The following is a 21,137-nucleotide window of genomic DNA, read 5'->3' as shown; positions in this document are numbered from 1 at the left end:
CTTATATACATAACGGCTGTTGTTCCATCACTCCCACCTGTGTAATCTTCAGCTACCACACGAGGGCACACATGTGAAGCTTTTGGTATTCCATAGCCGGCTTTAAATGAGGACAAAGACCCCTAAATACAGACATTCTTCGAATCTCATGTATGAAGAAGAAAATCAATGATCTGCATTTAGTTTGTTCAGTTTCAGGGTCCTGGCATTGTACACATACTGGCAGACTAACAATGGAGGCGCTGTTAGTCATTGCTAGGAGGATGTTACCTTGTCTGTTCATTACAGGCCAAGAAAAACATATTCTACATCCTGGCATTCTTCATCTGCTCGCCAATGAGGTGAAAACAAAGCCTTTAAAACATTTTTAATGACAGATGAAGGGAAAAGTCATTTGAGTTAAGCTGCTTACAGCACTACATTTGCTCCAACACTAAAACACAGCAGCAATGCCCACTTAACACAACAGGCTGCACTTAATACTACAGCAGCACCAAAACAGAGGGTCTGAAAAAGACGAGTAAACCTAGCAGACAGCTCATACAAATACATAAACGTCAATGAGCGATGGAAGACGGAAAGAAGTCCAATAACATTTTAAATCCAAAGATCTGAACTGGGATGAGTGAATGATGAATAAGTGTAGTTTCTGACATATATTGTGACACAAATACAAATCTAAAGCATCCAGACTGTCTTTTAAAGCTACAACAAAAAGCACAACACTGTTTTTTTTCTTTGTTTTTTTGTTACATGTCTGCTGCCTGATTTTCATGGTAATTTTGAAACCTATGTTTATGTATTTCAGCTACTAGAAAAGCGTGATTGTAAACTGAAAGGCAAAGTCACACTGAAAATAAGAACACTAACTATACAAATAATGTAATGAGAGGAAAGCTACTGAAATCGTAACCTGCTGCGGTGGTTTAAACAAAACAGCACAAATAAATTCACAAGTCTATTCTTGATAATAAAAATTCTGCAAAGTCTTTGCAAAGGATCAGAGCATGACACGATGGGCCGGGTCAGCGAGCGTTTGTAATCCTGCGCTTCATATTGTTTAAAGCCATATATGGGCCAAATGCCACTTAAATGAAATCCTATTTTCTAGAACTGAAAACCTAACACAAAACAAACAAATCCACCCTTCAAAGCAACAAAATGACAATTTGACAAAAAGGGTGATGGTTTCTGATGTCTGAGTTTTTATTTACTCCCCTTTTGTGCCAGGAAATCAAAGCCCTTCCCATTATATTTGTAGCACAAATTCCATCACACAGATTTATGTGCATTTCAGAATAGCGTCTAATTTGTCTTCAACGGCTCGAGTCGGTGCTGATGTTTGATCAATAAAATGATGCTCTCGGAGTACTTATAACTCTATTTTCACCCTGACTTAAATTAAAACTGGATTTGCTTAATTAGCAGATCTTTTTAGGAAAACTTTGCAGATGTTTATTATCAGAGCTAACAGCTTTTAAGAACAACATATTTTACAACAGGTTAAAAAAAAAAAAAAAAAAAAAAAAAGTACAAACAGAAAACTAAACCATATCCGATGTTGCCGTTGACTTTACAAAAAAAACCAAACAAAAACTGTTAGTGTCAATCTGGAGGAATAACCCAAGATACCAAACAGGCATCAAGCATTTCCTGGGTTAGCAGGAAATGCCATATCTGCATGGGATTCCGTGGAAGTGCTGAGTTTGCATGAAGGCTCCTGATTAACCCCCCCACCTAATATCAGCTGCTTTTTTTTTTTTTTTTTTTTTTTTAACTGTATTGACACAGACCACCCAGCTGTGGCCATTTCCTCCTGCCATTCTCTTAGCTCTGCTGTTTAGGCTGAAGCTTTATCTAAGCCTGGGCCCTCAGAGAGGGGTACAAGTGCCATTTATGGCCTTCAGTGATGCTGTCTTTAATCAATTAAATGACCATAGACACTCTTCCCCCATTCTGGCTCATTCTATCATCAGATTCAAATTTTAACACTGCCTGCAGAGCATACGATAAATAGGAGCAGAGGTTTGCGGCTGGACAGGGCAACCTACAAATCAATTCACTCCATTTTTCCTCCTTTCCACTCCAGCCTTTCTGAGACTTAAGTCTTTCCTGCCTCTCTCCGGGGAAGCTCTCTGATCTTAACACACACATACACACACTTACTTTGTCACAAGGGGGAAAAGCTAATTGAAACCACTCTGCTCTCTCTACATTTGCTTGTTTTTCATAAGAAGTGGTTCTTTACTTTCTTTATCATTTCCTGTCCCCTGTTATCTTCCTCCGCTCAAGTGTGTCTTCTCTCTTGGCTGACTGACAAGCAGACTTCAGCAGTTGGGTTCCTTGTATTTAGGCTTACTCTGGTTCAGCCCACTTTGGCCCAGCTGAGGAAAGAAGGGATGTCTCGCACAGGTACGTTACGGGTCAAAGCTTTGACACGGAGGTTACGGTCATCTGTGAGGAGTACCACTTCTCTCTGAAGCCTCACGGTGCCATCTGTTTTTGAAGCAGGAAGCCAGAGAGGAGTAAGAAATAAACACTTTTTAATGCATCTGCATGAATGTGAGGAAATATGAATGCACACATGGAGCAAATGGTAGGTTAATGCTACATACTTCTCTGATGAGGCATGAAATCTTTAGCCTTGTCTTTGCAGTAGTGAAGACAGCAGGACAGAATAATATCATCATTGTTACCCTGAAAAGGAAGAGACCATTCAGTTAGCAAAAAACAGTAGATTTAAGAAGCCAACCTTTGCTTCTAAGCAAAAGAAACAGGCTTTAATTTGTATTTAATTAATCTGGGTTTCTACCTGTTGCCCAGACATATCCTCGCTACGGAAGGCAATAGACTCAAGTTGATTTCCTCTGCTTGTTAGAGCTCTGAGGCACTGTTCTCTGGCTTCGAATCCTTTTTCTAAGAAAGCCACCGCCATCCGAGCCTTCTCCTGCACAGCCCTCACATGGGCCGCACTGACACTATAGTTGCGCCCTCCTGACTCCACTCCTCCACCAAAACTGTCCTGGCCTTTAGCCAAGCCATCCAACTCTGTAATCACTGACAGAGAGAAAACAGACCATGTCATGAGCATACATATGATTTCTACATGGAAACGCTGATGTATGTGGAATCCTTATCATTTTAAATGTCACTGAACTAAAAGCTAATCCTCCTCCACCTGCTTTTATTCATTTCCTCTTCTCTTTGTCTGTGTTTGTTATTCTTACCGATGAGTGGCACAACTATTATGTATGTTCCACACTGCAGGAGTTTCTTCAGCCCTGTCAAATGATCAATAAATCCATTTGTATCTGGAACCAGAAAGAGAGGCCTCACTTCAAGCTCCAACTGCCCGCCAGTCTGCAGCACCTCCTGGAACACACACATTTATATTTTACATGACATTCAACTCTGCGACAACTTCAGACTCTACTATATTAGGACGTGAAAGCCTGTTTTACCTTTATTTTATCCCTTCGCTTTTGTTGCTGTGCCAGTTTATTGGCGAGGACATGGCGTCGTGCCTTGAGCTCTCTGATGTCATTCTCGCTGTCTCCGGCCTCCTCAACTTCCTCTTCCTCTGATGCAGAGAGAGAAGACACTGCCTCGAGTATGACATCATCTCCCTGTTAAACAGATGCAGACGATAATGAGACATTTTCTACCTCTTGTTTCAACAGCCTCTGGAAATTTTAACTCCAGTGTTTACATAAATTTAATATAGGTAAAAGCGTGAAAGGCAATCAGGCTCTCAGAAGAAAAAGACCAGAGGGAGAGAGTGAAGAAGTGGAAGGATTATTGGAGGATGCGTAGGAGAAGAAAGTCACCTCTTTTTCTGTTAGAGAATCCTGCCTGCTTCTTGTATCTGTTGAGTGGTTAGGTGCAGGAGGAGTTGCCACAGAGATATATTTGCCTCCCTTGAAAGCCAACAAAGGCTCTTCCTGTCCACACAAAGCCTCCAAAAAGTACTTCAGCACAGTAACTCTCTTACAATCTGCTGCTATAGCCTGAGGAAAGAAGTTTGGGGTTTATGCACATGACAGAGAAGCAGATGATGAGCGTGAATACAAAGCCTGGCACTCAGTAGGTGACAGAAGACTAAACAGAGGAATATCCAATAAGTGAACTTAACTTAAGCATTTAAGTTATGATGTAATGAAATACAGCTCTCCTTTCCACTAACCATGTCAGTGTGTCCGTCTGTGTAACATGGCTCCTGTGGTGCAGCCAGCAACGGTACAAAGCCAGCAAGCAGACGGTCTTCCTTCAACTGAAGCAGCATAAGCTCCTCATCCCCCTCTCCTTCTTCACTATCCACTTTGTACAGGGGTACTTCGCCATGGTCCACGTGTGCCAGCAAGTTACACAGATCAGCCAGGCACTGCCAGACATTGGGGCTGCAACTTTAAAGAAAGGAGGAGAAAGGGATAAAATAAAAATGAATTTAAAAATTAAACAGTAAATTTAAAGAAACAGTAACTATTTGTGGTCCTAAAACTCACACTCACTGATCACTTTATTAGGTACATCAGGTACAAAATCTGAATTTTCTGGCTATTTTTTTGAAAATATTTAATCAGCCTCTAACATGGCAGCACCTCATTGTATAGGGCAGAAATGCTGAAGATGACCTGCTGAAGTTCAATGGGGGGGCGAGGAATAATAATAATAAGTATACTGTAAGTATAGTATACTGTGGCGGCAATAGGCATAGTATACTACCTGGTCATTATCACACTGTGAAAAGTAACTATATTGTTTAAAGAGTGGCAACAATTTAGAAACTAAATATATTTCCTGGTAGCCAGAAACATGACTTGGATGGCGATGTTCTGTTGTTGCTGGTGTATGAAAGTTAATAAGTATTATTAGGTCATCTAAGTGATGTGTTTACAACTTGTTTCTGCTGCTGCCGTCAGGTGGAGAAAAAAAAATAACAAAAGTTTACTGTAGGTTAAAGTTCGCACTCTATACTGCATGGTGGTGGGTTCCACTGGTCTGGGTGTCCCAGCATCCAGTCAGACCAGACTTTGATGCTTGGCAGCATTTCCCTTAGTTCTAGTGGGAAGGCAGAGACTCTCACAAGACCCTCCATCTCCTCCGCTTTACCCTCCTCCTCTCCATCTGTCATTGGGACTGGTTCTGAAAGAGAGTTTTTCGAACTGAAGTCTTCAATATCACACAAATAAAAACAATTGAAATTAACACTATGGGCAATTTCAGAAGTGGAAAAAAGTCCAAACATAAAATTTACAAAATGTTATCACAGCTGTAAAAATGAAGATGCATCTTCAATCAAGTGTAATGGTGCGACCCAAGTCCAACCAAAAGCAAACCACATCTCACTTTGCAGTCTACACTATTCACAGAAGGTTAAAGAAAATCTTAGGATTCATTTAAAGTTTTCCAAAAGCATTTATCAGCGTAACTGAACTTTTTTTGTCTAAAGATAAGTAACAGACGAAGGGAGACAGGGCTGACTACATGTTTGAATGCTTTTACCTGCTAATTCTATAGTAGGCATTAGCAGATATATTATAGTACGTAACTGATCTGGTCAGTTAAGTAGGAGAGGGGGTTGTTAATCAGTTTCAGCTGCTTTGGTGGTCTTGAAATTAACAACAGGTGCACTAAAGTGGCAACAATGAGATAAGTCCCAAAAACAGGAATGGTTTTACAGGTGGAGACAGACATGTTTCCCTCCTCATCTTTTCTGACTGTTTTACATCAGTTTTGCATTTAGCTGGTCAGCGTCACTGCTGGATGCATGAGGCAATGCTTGGACCCTACAGATGTTGCAAAGTTAAGTCCAGCTCCTCCAAGACGGTACTACATTATGCAGACTTCCCAGGTTTGCTGTGTCTCCCAGCAGAGTCTCAAGAAATTCTAGCAGACAGGCTGTTACTCTAGGAGAGCTGGACAGGGCTGTTGAAGGTCCTTAACTCATCAGCAGGACCGGTGTCTGCTCTTTTGTGCAAGGAGGAACAAGATGAGGACTACCAGAGCTACAAAACTACTTCAAGAAGACCACTAGTGTGAAAGTTTCTGATTGTCTGGTCAGAGACAGACTTCACGGGGGTGGCCTGAGGTCTTGATTTCATCTAGTAGGCCCTGTGCTGACTGCCTGGCATTATGAGGTTCAATTGGCATTTGCCACAGAATACCAGAATTGGCAGATCCACCAGTGGCACCCTGTGCTTTTCACAGGTTCCCCCTGAGCACATGTGACAGCCCTTACACTGGTGCAGTGGGTCCTGTGTTCCTCCTGGTGTATGAAAATGCCTGGCCTCATGTGGTGAGAGCATGCAGGCAGTTCCTGGAGGATGAAGGAATTAAGACCACTGACTGGAGCCCCTCATTCTTGGCTGCCCTAAATCCAATTGAACACCTCTAGGACATCATGTTTCGGTTTGTCCAATGCTCCCAGGCTGCACCTCAGACTGTCCAAGAGCTCAATGATGCCCTGCTCCAGATCTAGAAGGAGATCCGCCAGAGGACCATCCATACTCTCATTAGGTGCATTTCCCAACATCTCGTCATGCAGTTATAGAAGCATGTGAGGGCCATAAAAACAGAGTTCCATCTGAGTTTCTGCACATCATTTTTTTCACCTTGATTTTTAGGGTCTTTGAATTCAGTCATCTGCAGGTTGAGAATTTTCATTTCCATCAAACAATGTGATCTGATGTGTTTTCAAAATTGCTTCTTTAATTTATTTGAACAGTTTATGATATGAATATTGTGGCTGAACTGTAAGAAAAAAAAAAATGCTGTTGATCAAAAGCTTGATGTGTAAAGCGTGAATACCTGCAGGAATTTCTTGAAGAAGTTCTGTGCAGCGCTGCACCAGCAGTGCAAACATACCGAGACCCAGGGCAGTGCTCTGCTCTTGTAAAACAGATCGCACTTCTCCTTCTTCACCTGAAAGACAGAATTTCAAACAGTCGTTTATCACTGCCTTGTGTGAAACCACGGCTTGGGTCTATACATATTTGAGTTGGAAAAGAACTCCATGCTCAGTTGCATAACAAAAGACATGAATTGAAAAGATTAGAATCAAAGTATGTTAAAATCAGTTAGAATCAGTCTGCAGTGGTCACTAAACTTAATCGTGTTCAAACATGCCAACATATTAATAAACGGAGTCAAATTTTACAGCAAATAAAGTCCATGTTAAGAGCTTCATGAAAACTATTTTTACCAGCCATTTCTGATAATACTGCAAATAAACCTCCAGTGTTACTACCACAAACAACTTGACATTTGAAAATGATGATTATCATTATCATCATCATTATCATTAGGTTGTGCACAATATTACCTTTGCTGTTGGCATTGTGTATGGCGAACATATTAATGGTGATGATCTGCAGCATGTGTGTACTTCCCAGCATGTGTGGACCGTGTTGGAGCAACGTCCTGAATTCCTGCAGAACACGGGTCGCAGCTCCAGGAAACGTTTCCATGCTATACAGATAAGACACACATTTCCAATGATATGTCACTGGCACAGAGGCAAACAGAAAAATACAGTTTTCAGTATGTAGTAGTCTCTGAGTCGATATGCTTTTGTAAGCTCACGGAGCTATTCAGTCGAAATAGAAACTTGGCTACATTAGGATGTACTACATCTGCTCGCTCACATTAATACTTTATAGAGATTGAAAATGTGACGTCATTTCGGGGTAAAACCGCAAAGGATTGTAGGTACGAGTGGCAAGCAGTACTAGCCGACAGGTAAAGAGATGTGTGTTTTTTTTGTTTTGTTTTTTTAATCGGATTACGTCGTGGAAGAGAAATTGTTCAAGCCGTGTTTCCGAAGTAACAAAGAGCTGACGGATGGCCTGGATTGCAGCCATTCGAAGACCAAATATAACGTCCCAGAACACTCCAGCTCACATGTTAGTCTGCTCCAAGCATTTCCACAAAGGTAAGTCTTCTGTTGTAGTTATTACATAATTTATCATAACATAATTGTTCATGTAGTTTACAAATAAGTCTCATATTGATTTGAATTGAATTTGTTGCGCTATGCTGCTTTGTTCACTGTGGCTTTGCGGGCTAATGTTTGTTGTGTTTTGTAGGAAAACCAGCCTACAAAATGCTGGAATGCGATCCAGACTGGGCACCCTCTATCAACTTGGGTCATACAGAGTTTAAAGCTGCTACCACAGCGAGATTTGGTTAAGAGAGAGAGCGAGATCAAAACAGCCACAAAAAGTCAGGCATATATGTGCCCAAGTGTTGTATTGAAGCAATCAAGTGATAAATAACTTTTCCAGTATGTTGTTTTGCAATGTTTGTTTTGTTTTTGCATTGTTGATTTGTTTTTTTACCAAAGCAGCTAATAAAGCATAATGGAATACAATTTTGCCTCTTTCTTGTAAGAGGCTATAATAGAATGAAACAATGCCAGTTATAAATAAAGACAATACATTGAATGAATTACAAAACACTCATTTTATTTCTATTAGATCTGAAAATGTTGTGTAATACTACAACCTGAAACGATAAATAGATTGCATTGGCCTGTACAGGAGATAAAGGAAAAAATTTAACAACAGCTGTGAAATGGAATAGTCCAATCGAAGTAAACTGGACCTGGGCTTGTTGCAGGGATCTGAAGTTACTAAACATTTTGTGAGTGTATGCACTCACACTTAGGACCATATAATAATAAATATGTGCGTGACGAAAGCTGGGCAGCTCCGTCGTTCTGTACATAACTGTTTTTGGGGCAAATAAAATGCAAGTAGGGATTAAAACCGCAGAATGAATGATTACCGGTGCAGGAAATGCTAGCGCTTGATGCAGTGTTTTGATTTTGGTGCCACTCTTACCTACAATGTAATGCGCGAAAGTCACGTGCTCTGTCGATCTCTATTTTAACGTTGTGCTGTCACAACACCCAACATTCTCCACACACCAAGTCACATTATTATATTGACCACTCTTTCCACTGTTATACTGACCCACTTTAATGCCATCTGACATCTGCACTGCTTGCCTGCACTCCGTTTGTGTTGGATTTCTTGTATTTGAGGCATTTCATTTAGTAGACACTTTACTATATTCTATTTATATTATGTATTTGACATTCTGGCTGCTATAACAGAGGAATTTCTCAATATCTGGTCTAAATAAAGAATTTTATTTTATGCAGACACCTGAGGCTTTGAGTGTGAAAACATGTGAACTGATGTATTTCAGTAATAATTGTTTTATAATGGCACACACAGCTCTGACTGCTTCAGCCGCTGCCAAAGGCAGCAGCTACATCCTGGTTCTCAAAACAGAAGCCATTATAACATAATGGGAATTATCCAATTTATTGCTCAGATCAAGAGCGCCATTAGCATTATTGCATTATTCCATAATAGTGCTCACCCGCTGATATAGTTCTATTTTCAGAAATCATCTAAATATGCAGTTTTCATATTATTACGAAATAATGTTAAATCATTTAATTTGCTACAAACACTACCTTTTTGTTTATTAAGAACTAATTAATGTTAATGAGGCAGCAGGTAGAGTGCACTTAGTGCACTGCAGTCAATTTAGTTAATCTAGTATATTGTTGATTAATTTAGTTAACCTACAAAACACGCAGATTGACCTTCTGGTTAAAGCCTAGGCAACATTTTAGTCAAGCACATTTTCTTGGGCTAGCCTCAGTGCTATTTTTCATCATCATCATTCTTTTAAACATAGTCAGTCTATGAACTTAAGAGCTGAAAGACTCACCCCACTTTAGTGAAGAGCTTCCCATGAGCATGCAGGAAACTCAGAATGAATCTCTTATTGAGCTGTAGAGAAAAAAAAAAAAAAAAAAAAAAAAAAGACAAGGCCAAATCAGAAAGGGGGAAAGGATTACTAATGTTCGTGCAACAGTTTTATTTAGTTACTAATCCACAAGTGCAACACATTGCAAGAAAACATGTTTTCATCCAGAGACGACGCACATTTTGAAATGACGTCAACATTTAAGTGCGCTTGGTATTTTGAACAATAGGGTTAGGAAGAAATGGGACTAAGAGACAGCAAAGAGGATACATATGGCTCTCAACAGTGTCCACTGACAAATAATAGACTGATTATGTGGAGGAGGCCAAAAAATAAAATAAAATGGGAACAGAAAAAGGCTGCTCCTGCTTCTTCTGATGCTACAGCCGATATATCATAATATAAATGATACTGGAATGTAGGTGTGTAATAAATTATAACAGCATATTTTTTGCTGTGTAATATTAAATTGTAAATTAAATCAGAGCTTCATCATCCTTGCAGTTACAGGGAGTTTGTCAGTACCTACATCAGCTGACTAGGCAGCGTCAGCATAATAGCCCAGGTTTTACACTGTAAATAATGTAGAAAAAGCAGATAGTGTCTTTATCTTTTCTGTGCGCCACTGCATATACATAAGGGTTGGGTAATATATAAAAGTTTTACACCCGACAATCGTAAGTCCAATAATTGATGACGGGCGATATATTTGCGCATGCGCAGACTTTTTGATGGGCGGAGCAATGTAATCATGCATGGACTGATTTGCGCGTTTACAACACAGAAGAAGTCTAAACATGGACTATATGCCCCAAAAAATATAAAGTCGCTAATTTGGGATTTCTTTGGCTTTAAACCAGATGACAGAGGTAAACCTAAGGATATAACCAAAGCGGTGTGACGCTTGTGCAGACGTATAGTGCGAGCAAAGGACTCAAACACGACTAACTTGCATGAGCATGTACGTGTCCACCATCTGAATGTTTTTTTCTGAACATAGGCTACTGCCTTTCTTTCTTTCTGTTATGAATTTGAGTAAATGAATCGCTGCATTTGGGTGCACTCTGAGGAGGGTGCATTTACTTGCAAATGAAAGAGCACTATTATTATTTTTTACCTGTTGACTGCTTCTATTAGCTCCATCATTATTAGCAAACTTACTGATGGGGAAATAAATTAATAAATCGCCCTTGTAAAAATGATAGTCGATATATTTGTCCAATCGCCCAACCCTAATATACGTGATCTGAACCCAATTATTTATTAATTTGGGAAAAAAGTGCTTGGAGTCCAGCTACTCAATACTGTTCCTGCAGCCGAAGACAGTACTGGAGCCGCTGCTGCTCTTCTTATGAGCTGCTCATAATATGCTTTCATAGACCCGGTTTAATCTACCGTACTCTCTCAGCTAGCACTGTGATAAATGATGAAATAGCAATACTCTGTCTATACCAATTTCAATTAATAAATAATGGTGCTTCACTGCGAGCAAAAAATGTAAATAAAAATAAAAACAGCAAAGAGGTTTAAAGACATTACTCAATTCAGGCAGGGAAATGAAAATGAAATGAAAATATGCATCGACCGAATGACAGCCTAGGGGGAAAACGAAAAAATGATGACAGAGGGAATAAATGAGCACCAAAACAAATTCATATAGACTCTATGAGAGGAAATAAATTAGAGGAAAAACTACATCGGATTACAAATAAAACCTTATTGGAGATGTCTGCAGACACGGTGTTATTTTTTCAAGGAACCCAAAGTCTGGCTGCTGTGCAAATTTAAAAAGTATGCAGAGGAAAAACAGAGGACTTTGAGCTGATATGTATTAAGGAATAGACACAGAGACTTACGTCAGCAACGCTGAGACTGCCCAGCTCTCCATCTTGTTCAGAATCTCTGCTGGACTCACTACCTCCTCTCTGAGAGGAAGGTGCTGCTGCCTGTCCACTGGGGCGAATCCAGATCTCCACACGTGCGCCTTCCTCCCTTCTTCCTCTTCCTCTCACTGCTGGACCCCTGGAGCCTCCTTCATGCTCCTGCCTCCTCCTTCGCTCAAGCTGCTCTGCCTACAAAAAAAGATAAAAACAGTCTGTCAACAAGAAACACTTGCAGTGCCTTAAGTCCTAATTTTTCTCATAAAGCAATTTATTAAGCAAATTTATTGTAGGGTCTATTAGGCGGGGTGAGAAAACACCCTGTGGCAAAAACTGGCATTATAATTATGCATGAATCCCTACTGGCTAGACAGTTCTTCTCAAATTAAGTTCTTGAGATCTTACTTGATGTGATCTCAAGTGTTTTCTGTTGTAGAAATCTGACAAAAGTTAATGTCCATGAAACGTGTATCTGACCTTACGCTTGGCTTCCTCAAAAAGACTCATGAGGCTCTCCTTTGCAGTCAGAATGGGATTGGAAGCTGCCAAGCTACGCATATAATAACACACAGCATCTAACTTCCGCTTCTGTAGGTTAGAAATGGAGAAGACATAAATAAGAAGAGGGACGTAACACACACACACACAGTTATATTTTCCCCATTTTCAGGGACATGCAAACAGACGTACAGTCACTAAAAGACAAATCCAGTTACTTAATTCAAACTGTAACATTTCTACCCTTAGGAGTCCTGAACTTAAGTACAGCAATGCATTTTCCATTATTAGGGTACTGTGCTTTACAATTTGAAATACTACATTACAGCAGGTCTCATTTTTAACCCAAGGGCATCAAGACTGAGAGAACTCTGTGGGAGATACAGAAGTAGCCAAAGGTTTAGGGTTTCAGAAATGATCAAATACAGAGGCCTGCCTTCCAATGAGTTTAGATTCAGCTGGTTGAATATGAAGGCATGTAACACCAAATGTATCAAATTTGATACACAAGTTTTTGAGACATCTACATCATCAGTATGATTTTATGACTAACCACCTTATGTGTTTTTGTTTAATATAAACAGCTCCACTGGTTTCTTTTTTTTACCTTGCAAACTGAAACCTTGTCTTTCTGCTTCAGATACATACTGGGGGGTTGGACACTGGATAAATCCTCTAAGCCAGGGGTGTCCAATTGGCCCGCAAGAAATTTTATAAATAGAATAGAATATGGCCCGCACTTCAACTTTTGCTTGAGTGTATTGCACGTCTTAGGTTTAACACCAGGGGGAGCTACTGTTGATCAAGCCAGTTGCTCCACCAAAAAGGACAATCACAGAAGAAATTTACCCCAAGTTACTAAACATGGCAGAACCAAAGAAGCGAAAGGTAGAAAGTGAGAGCAGAAAATTTCAGACACGGTGGGAGAGTGAATATTTCTTCAAAAAATTCAAGAGGAAGTGTGTCTGTTTGATCTGCACTGAAACTGTGGCAATTATGAAAGAGTATAATGTACGACGTCATTATGAAACCAAACATCAGGCCTATGCATCCTACACTGGTGCTGAGCGAGAGCAGAAAGTAAAGCAAAGGGTAGCTCTCCTGCAGGGTCAGCAACAGTATTTTTTTCGTGCTCAAAAAGTCTGGGAAAAGGCTACAATAGCCAGCAATGAGATCGCCCAACTCATCACAAGACATGGCAAGCCTTTTTCAGATGGAGACCTCATAAAACACGGCCTCGTTAAAGTCGCTGAAATAATGTGCCCGGAAAAAGTGCAGGACTTCAACAACGTCAGCATGTCCAGAATACAGTTGTGCGATGCATTGAAGACTCGTCAGCCAACATTAAACTGCAGCTGTCTGATAAAGCTTGTGCCTTTGATTTTTACTCCATCGCATGCGATGAGAGCACTGATGCCACAGTCACCGCACAGCTGCTAATTTTGTTGCAGGGAGTGGACGAGAACTTTGGAGTTACAGAGGCGCTGCTCGATCTTAAGAGTCTAAAAGGCACAACAACGGGTATGGATATTTTTGAAGCTGTGTCAGACTCAATTGACAAAATGAGACTTAAATGGGACAATGGGAGTTATAACAGACGGGGCTCCAGCTATGGCAGGTGCACACAAAGGAATGGTGTCTATGATGATCCAGACCTGGCTGCCAGCCATCCTTCGGTCCAAAGTGCAGCATCACTGCTCCCACTGAGTGCAATGGCGTTCCCACTTAAGGTGAGTAAAAAATTTGCTCCTTAATCAAGTGACATTTGTCTGGATTTTTGGCACAAGGGGCGTCGGAGGAGCACCGCAGCTGGATGGCCCGATTTACATACCCAGCGCAGCTGATACTCACCAGAAAAATTTACTAAAATTATATGAACTCCTGTAATTAAGTCCAGTTCAATCTGTTAATGTCGATAACCGTTTCAAACGAACGTTAATAGGTGTGTTGCTAAGCCTAATAACTTTAATAACAAACTCGAAATGTACCCGTCCCATTTTCCCCTTTGTTTTTTCTCTGTACTGTAAATCTTCTGTCTAAGAAGAAATCTGAGGCTGCTGTTCTGAGAATGAGCCACCAAAGCTTTTTCTGAATAAATCAGTAAAGATCCATTTATGGAAAGCTGTGATGAAGGCAGTTTTGTCTTTAATTATATTCAACAATATAACACATTTGACCACTTTTAATTGATTTTTCTAACTTTAATACACTAAAGTTAAGGCTATATACCTAATTTCTAGTAAGTGACCCAGCCCCTCCTATATTTTTATGTATGTGGCCCTCAGTGAAAAAAGTTTGGACACCCCTGCTCTAAGCGTTTAGTCATTAATTTTTTCCTTTGATCCTTGACAAGTAAAGATCAAGGCCTACATCATAGAGAACATTTTTGACTTGCTATGCAGTTATAAATGGGGGTTTCTTTCATTAATTCTTTTGAACCATTACAATTTGGACATTGTATTAAAAGGAATAACTCTCAAACACCATTCATTCAATATTGCATCAACCTACAAGAGTTGCATCTGAACTTAAAACTTTCCTGTAGGATAAATTAGTTAGGATTAGGACCACTTCAAAATGAATGTGTCAAAGCACGGAGCTATGAGAATAAAAAAGTGAAGTTTCTCAATACTTAAGAGTCTGATCTATATCACTTACTGTATAAACAGCCAGCAGAGCCAGCTGGTTGTACGGGCGTCCATTTTTTGGGGCAATCTGCTGGGCCTTCAGATACCAGCTGTGGAAAAGTAAACAAGCAGTCATGACACATCAATAAAGAGACAAACGTTTTCAGTTTCTACCTTAAAAGTTTAAGTAATCTGTCACATATAGGTAAAAAGTTATCATGTCTTTAGCATATAATAACTGAAACATCTAAAGAAGTCAAAGATTCAAAGTATAGTGACCAGTCTAGAACTGTAGGTGTGCATATCTGGGAGAAACAATGGAAATGATCAGCCACTTGCACTGCATGAAAACGGGTATAAAACATCTGTACTGCTTAAAAAAAGAAATAGAAATGGTAGTTGTGACTCCTCATTCGTTAATTCAGGAGTTGTCAGATTTTTAAAATATCAGTCTACTCACTTGTTCAAACTCAAATTTGAATATCAAGACACATCCCACACTCTTGAATGTTTGCCAGAAATTTTACAATGCCAAGAGAAATCTCAAATTCAAGCCTACCTGCGAGCCTTGCCATAGTTGGCAGAGTCACTGGCTTGCTCCCGATAACGTGCTATGTCACCCTGACAAATCATACAGCGCTGAGCACTAATGAGTGCATACTTCACCTGAAAAAAATGTATTCGCTACATAAAAAAAAATTAAGAAATTGTCGCAACATTTGTTGTAACATGGAAATCAGGGTGACTTACTGGATGTTTTCATGTACAATGGAAACTCATTCACTACATTTTGAACATTTAGTATTCAGTACAACATTGAACATGTTACAGAAGCAGAAAAGCTAAAAGGAACGGTTCCCTACCGTTTTGCGTAATGGACGAGCCCTGATAGCCATGCCATCCATATAATCCTCTAACTTAAATTGGTATACTGTCTGAAGCTTCTGAAGTAGTGCGTCAAAGAATAATTCGCCCTGTAAAACACAAAAGAATAGAAAAATATTATAAAAATTAGAAGAACTTTCCCCCTTAATTATGAAATCAAACTCAACTCCCTACCCAAGAGTCATAAAGTCCTGCAAAGGAAGTAAAAGTTTAACAAGATTTTATATTTATTATTAATTTATTCTTCTCTGTTAAAATTACATGAATTACTTCTCTAAAATGGATTTGGAAACAAATTTGTCCCTGATTTAGGCAACAAATACAATTTGCGTCATCTAGTGATACACAGACTAATTTTGGGTTATGAATGAACCCATAATCTAAACCATACAGGCAGAAAAGTGCCCAAGTGATTGTTAGATATGTTTCTTGGGAAACCTTTTCCTATGTAAATTTCCAACACGTTCCTTACCTCATCAAGCAGTGTAAGGAGCTTGTTTCTGATATGAGGGGCATTGTCATAGGTGGGCTCTTTGAGTAGCTGCCGGAAGCGCTCTATGACCTGGTAAAAGACATTCTTCCACAAAGCCTGATCCACGTTCTGAGAGTCTGAGAACTCGATGTCTGTCAGGATGACCTGCTCATATATCCCCAGAAGGTCCGCTCTTTAAAATGGAAGGAAACAACATGATAGTGCTTTTTTCAACTAGATTATTGGCTCACTTGTCACAGAGACAAATAACTGGCATTAGGACAACAAACCACAAAAACAGAAAAATGTCTAGCTTTGTCCCTGAATGCTCACCTGAGCTGGGCCATGCGATCCAGTCCATCAGCACTCACTCTATCCCGGGAGAGCAGATTACTGAGCTGAAGCTCCTGTGCATCTGCAGCCCTCAGCAGTCTTCCCAGCTCCCCTCTGGTGTGTTGCTCTGCCTCTTCAAATGTTACACTGCCTCCTGCACCCGGGAGGGAATAACCTGATCCCCTGTAATTACTGCAGAACTGACCCACACCAGGGCTTGGATACATGCTATTAGTGTAAGCCATTTGGTAGGGTCCCATATGATAAGGAAATGGATAGCGCTGGTTGGTGTTAGGATTATGTGGGCCGCTGGAGGGCACAGGGTAGCAATACGGGTTGTCCGAGTTTTGGAATTTGTAGTAGGCCATGGCAGAAGCCTGCTGGGATCGAAAGCGCTCACCCTGCGTGACTGGAGGGCTGCCTGCTACCTCATCATCTGTGTCCAGAAAATGAAGCTGTCCATATCCTGTACCTGTCTGAAGATATACAGACTGCTGAAGAGATGAATGCTGTGAGGACTGATTGCTGGTAAGAGCAGGTTTTTGGTCTGGGTTATTTGGATCCCAGAGTCGCCTTGCTCCTCCTCCTCGACCTCCTCTACTCCTGCCAGCTGCACCACCTCTAATTCCACCAAAAAGAAGCCTTTGCCCCACTTCAGGTGAATTAGAGATATCTGTCCGGGCTGGAAGTACCAGGATGCCCCCACCTCGGCCACGAGGAACGGGGCCCTCCTTGCGATGTTGTGCATCCCCACTATGTGACGAGGTGTCCGACTGTTTTTCCAACGAGACCCTGAGGATTCCTCGACCCCCACCTTTGTTTCCCTTTTGTCTGTTTCGTTCGCCTTTCTGTCTCTCTCTACTTAACTGGCCCTCACCACCTCTTCTCTTCCTCCTCCTATCGTCTGCTCTGTCACTCATCTCACTTCCTTCCAGTGATTCTGTAGAGGATTCCTCATTTGTTGTCCAACTTTTTAAATGATGCCTTTGTCCTTCTCCACCAACAAGAGCCCCCTTTTTATTGTTGTCTCTAGAATGTGACCACTTTGTACTCTCCACATCCTTTCCTAGTCCAGGATAATCCAGGCTGGTCACACTGCTCGCTGAGCTACTGCTGTAAGTTCGATTACGTGAGCGCCGAATATCTGATTTGGAATAGCGTTTCGAGGTTGAGGTTGGTGTTGTGACATTTGCATTGGATCGATTTCTGTTTACATTTTTTTCTGTCTTGGCATCTCTCTCGGCATCTCTGGATCTGCTGTTGTTGGTTTCGCCACTTCGGTTTTCTCTGCAGTTCTCTCTTCCTTTATTTTGGTGTGTTTGCTTTGCTTTATCCATTTTCTCGACGTCTGCTTCTACAGCTCTCTTGTCTTTTTCCCTCTCAGTATTCCTTTGATTATTCTTACCCTGATCACCTGCCTCATCTTCTTTTCTGGAGTCCTGAGTCTTTTCCACGCCTCTCCTCCTTCGGTTTCCCCTTTCTCTCTTCTTCTCTGACTTTTCTTCCTCATCTTTGGTTCCTGACCCTTGACCTCGCCTTTTCTTGTCAGTTGGTTCCCTTCCCTTGCAACTTAGTTCTCCAGCATCTTGACTTGTATATTCAACTTTATCCTTTTCTTGTATGTTGAGATTTTCAACTTTGCTAGTAATTTTCTCCACTGAAGCATCAACGGGTATTTCAGGTGTTTCCACATCTTGGCTTCCTTGCTTTCTACTTGCCTCACTAGAAGTAAACACCTTTGCACTCTCTTGTGTGCCTTTTACTCTTTTATCTTTTCCACTCTGCTTCTGTATAGAGTTTTTTATGTCCACTCCACTTTCCCTCGTACTTTGCTGAGATTCTGGCTCGGTTTTTTGCTCTTGCTTTCTAGGAGGCTTATCCTGTTCTCTTCCAGCCCCACTGTCCTTCCCTTGAATGTTTCTTCTACTCCCAGGTTGATAAAATTCTCTGTCTGGTTTTCGGGTTTTCTTTGCTGGCTTAGCTGCTCCTACAGGTTCTTGATGTTCATTTTCCTTTTCAACAAACAATTTTTCATCATTTGTATCTGATTTATTCTGCACATGTCTCCCTTTTCTGCAGTTCTGACTGTTACCACCATCGCCTCTCATCCTGTCTTCATCCTTTTTATTGGTACCTGTCCCACTGTCTGTCCACCCTTGTCTCTCCAAAGGTGTCTCCCCAGACACAGCCTTTTTTTCACTCTGGGATGGCTGATCATGCTCATGTGATTCGGCAGCTAGGGGCTCACTTTGACCAGTTTCTCCCTCACTGTCATGGTTACGTCGTCCATGTCCAGGAACTGGCTGGTAGCGTTGCAGATCAGGACGCTTTCCTTCACGCCTTCTGTGCTGCTTGTGTGTGTGATGCTCCTGTTGTTCCTCTGCAGAAAGAACAAATTAAGTTTATATTTAATGGACTGTAATCCACTGTAATGGTAATAATCCAAAGAAGCATTTAAGTCCTACAAAACCCAGAGCTAATGTAGTGTGTGACATTATAAAAGATGTCAAACTAATGGGTCAGTACACCATAAATGTGAGGAAGGTCTCTCTGGCTTTTTAGTCCAGTCGGCCCTGTATGAAAAGTACTACTTGTTATCAGATACATCGACTCCGATATGAACTTTTACAAGTTCCTTTGTCAGCTAATTTTTAACCACAAAGTTTAACTTACAGGCTGATCCAAGGACTATTAAGTCAAGTGCAGTTGGCCATGTTAGTCCCATCATCCTCCTAGTACCATTTAGCAACTCTCTATCCTGAAATACGGTGGTTTTTAGAGCTTGCTTATATTGGACATATTAACTGTTTTAAAGCATGCAAACTTCTTTTGTACATCCAGTATACGAACTCACGTGAGGCATCAGTCACCCAGGCCAAAAGACTGATCAGCGACCAACTGGCAACCTCCAGTCGTATTTTCCTGACTGGTTTTCAAACAGGATACTGGAAGTTGCTGGACCAAAAACCTCACTGTGACTGCTCAGGTATCTAGCACCGTGCCAATAGCTTGTCTCAGAGTTTTATTTTCACCTTTTGAAAAATACTGGTTGCAGAGTTAAGACACAAGTTTTATTTTATTTTTTCCCTACTGCTTGGCGAGTACTTTGTGTTTGCAGACAAGCTGGCATTTTCAATGCAAACTACTGGTGACCGCAGCAAACTGCAAGAAAACAAAGAAATCCCCAGGAGTTCTTTCGTGAACCATCTTATACATTTTCGTGACTAATTTCTAGCCACTTCCAGCAACCACTCGGGAATACACTTTTTTTTCACCCCCCCTCACAAACAGCGGCTGCCACATGGTCGCTGACCAGCTTGTTTCAGAAAGGATATATGTTATCCCCAAACTAACTAAATATCTACTGAAAATGAAACAAACCTTTTTACCAAGAAGCCTTTAATGCAAACTTCTCCCACTAGCTCTTTAACCATAGACTAACCTCAAACTCTCTCTAGCCCTGCCTGTTCTAGTTAATATTTCACTTATAACAGGAAACCATTATCAGTTAAAGGTTTTTTTTTCCTATGAACATATTGTAAAGCACTGATATGTTTAGTTTTGAGGTTTCTTTTTGTTTAGTGATGCACCACTTGTTAAATTCTGCGCAGATAAAACATTTAAGAAACAATTTATCCACTTTTTTGTTAGTTTATTTATAGATAGAGTAGCGACCTGGGTGTATCCCGTCTCTCTCCCTGTGACAGCCAAGATAGGCTCCAGCCCAACCGCAACACTGAACTTGATAAGCGAAAACAAATAGATGGATGGCTATTTTGTTTTTCTGCATACTGTACTTGTTTTTTTTCCTCGGGAAATAACTACACTTGTATTATGTCAAAAATAATTAAACGTCGCTTAGATTTTCAACATTTAAAAGGCGCAAAATAAAGTAAATGTTGTCTTCTTGCTAACAGGCTGATGTCGGCCGATATCATGGTGATCATGTAAGTTTCACACACAGCCACCTGCTCATAGCGTTTGTCAAACAGAATCCGCCTTGCAGGAATGAGCGGAAATGACCAGGTACAGATAAATCCACAAAACTTCCCACAAAACTAAGAAACCCGCATCACCCTTTTGACGTCTTTCTTAATAGCTGCAATGTGCAAGTTTAAAGTTTACGGTTGGAAGAGTTGGCGAATTCTGTAACATTAACTATCGTTTAACTTAACCGCAACGGGAGTCTAGCGTTCTCGTTTAAAAAAAAGCGTAGCGTACTTTAAATGCAGACATTACGCGTAAGAAAGAGCTGATTAAATGTTTAAAGTAGAAATACTAAATCGTGACAAGACTATGACGAGCGTTTTGTAGAGGGGGCGTTTAAAACAGGCAGCGCGGGACTATGGAGAGGACAGGCACACGGCTAGCTAGCTAACAACATTAGCTAGATACAAACTTGGTAACTCCCGTCGGTCACTTTCAGATAACTTGGGATACTTTTTCGCTTGAATTTCAAGACTCTTTCAGCAATTTGTTCTTTACACGTATCCGATTAACTTATTCTCACCTTTGTGACACTCAGTAACGCTGACTGAATTCGACGCTTCAGCTCGGAGTTCCGCAGCTGAGATTCGCACTCTATCCAGTTCCGCCGCCATCTTTGCTTTCACTCGAACAAACACAACAAATACGGTGGCCCCGCTGGTTCAAATATCT

At 40.7% G+C, this 21,137-nt stretch overlaps 1 protein-coding gene across 2 annotated transcripts; it reads right to left on the bottom strand.

Moving 5' to 3' along the window:
* Positions 1–352: 352 nt before the first annotated feature.
* On the bottom strand, positions 353–21,117 carry smg6 (SMG6 nonsense mediated mRNA decay factor). 2 transcript variants are annotated; one of them, XM_040031926.1, is made up of 19 exons: positions 20,989–21,117; positions 16,479–18,858; positions 16,146–16,338; positions 15,652–15,762; positions 15,348–15,472; positions 14,820–14,898; positions 12,141–12,251; positions 11,640–11,855; positions 9,745–9,806; positions 7,322–7,467; positions 6,808–6,921; positions 4,968–5,142; positions 4,184–4,403; positions 3,828–4,007; positions 3,462–3,626; positions 3,228–3,372; positions 2,813–3,057; positions 2,616–2,697; positions 353–2,496 (listed from the first exon to the last, which is right to left on the bottom strand). In XM_040031926.1, exons 1-19 carry the CDS (start codon positions 21,077–21,079, stop codon positions 2,366–2,368), a joined length of 4,971 nt encoding a protein of 1,656 aa, XP_039887860.1. In that variant the 5' UTR covers positions 21,080–21,117; the 3' UTR covers positions 353–2,365. The 2 variants fall into 2 exon arrangements, with proteins under 2 accessions (XP_039887860.1, XP_039887861.1); XM_040031927.1 differs by having other exon boundaries at positions 15,348–15,454.
* Between the last annotated feature and the right edge of the window lie 20 nt (positions 21,118–21,137).

Source organism: Simochromis diagramma, unplaced genomic scaffold (assembly GCF_900408965.1).
Source record: "Simochromis diagramma unplaced genomic scaffold, fSimDia1.1 OVJJ01000216.1, whole genome shotgun sequence".
Lineage (NCBI taxonomy): Eukaryota > Metazoa > Chordata > Actinopteri > Cichliformes > Cichlidae > Simochromis > Simochromis diagramma.
This window is presented reverse-complemented; position numbering and strand designations above follow the sequence as displayed.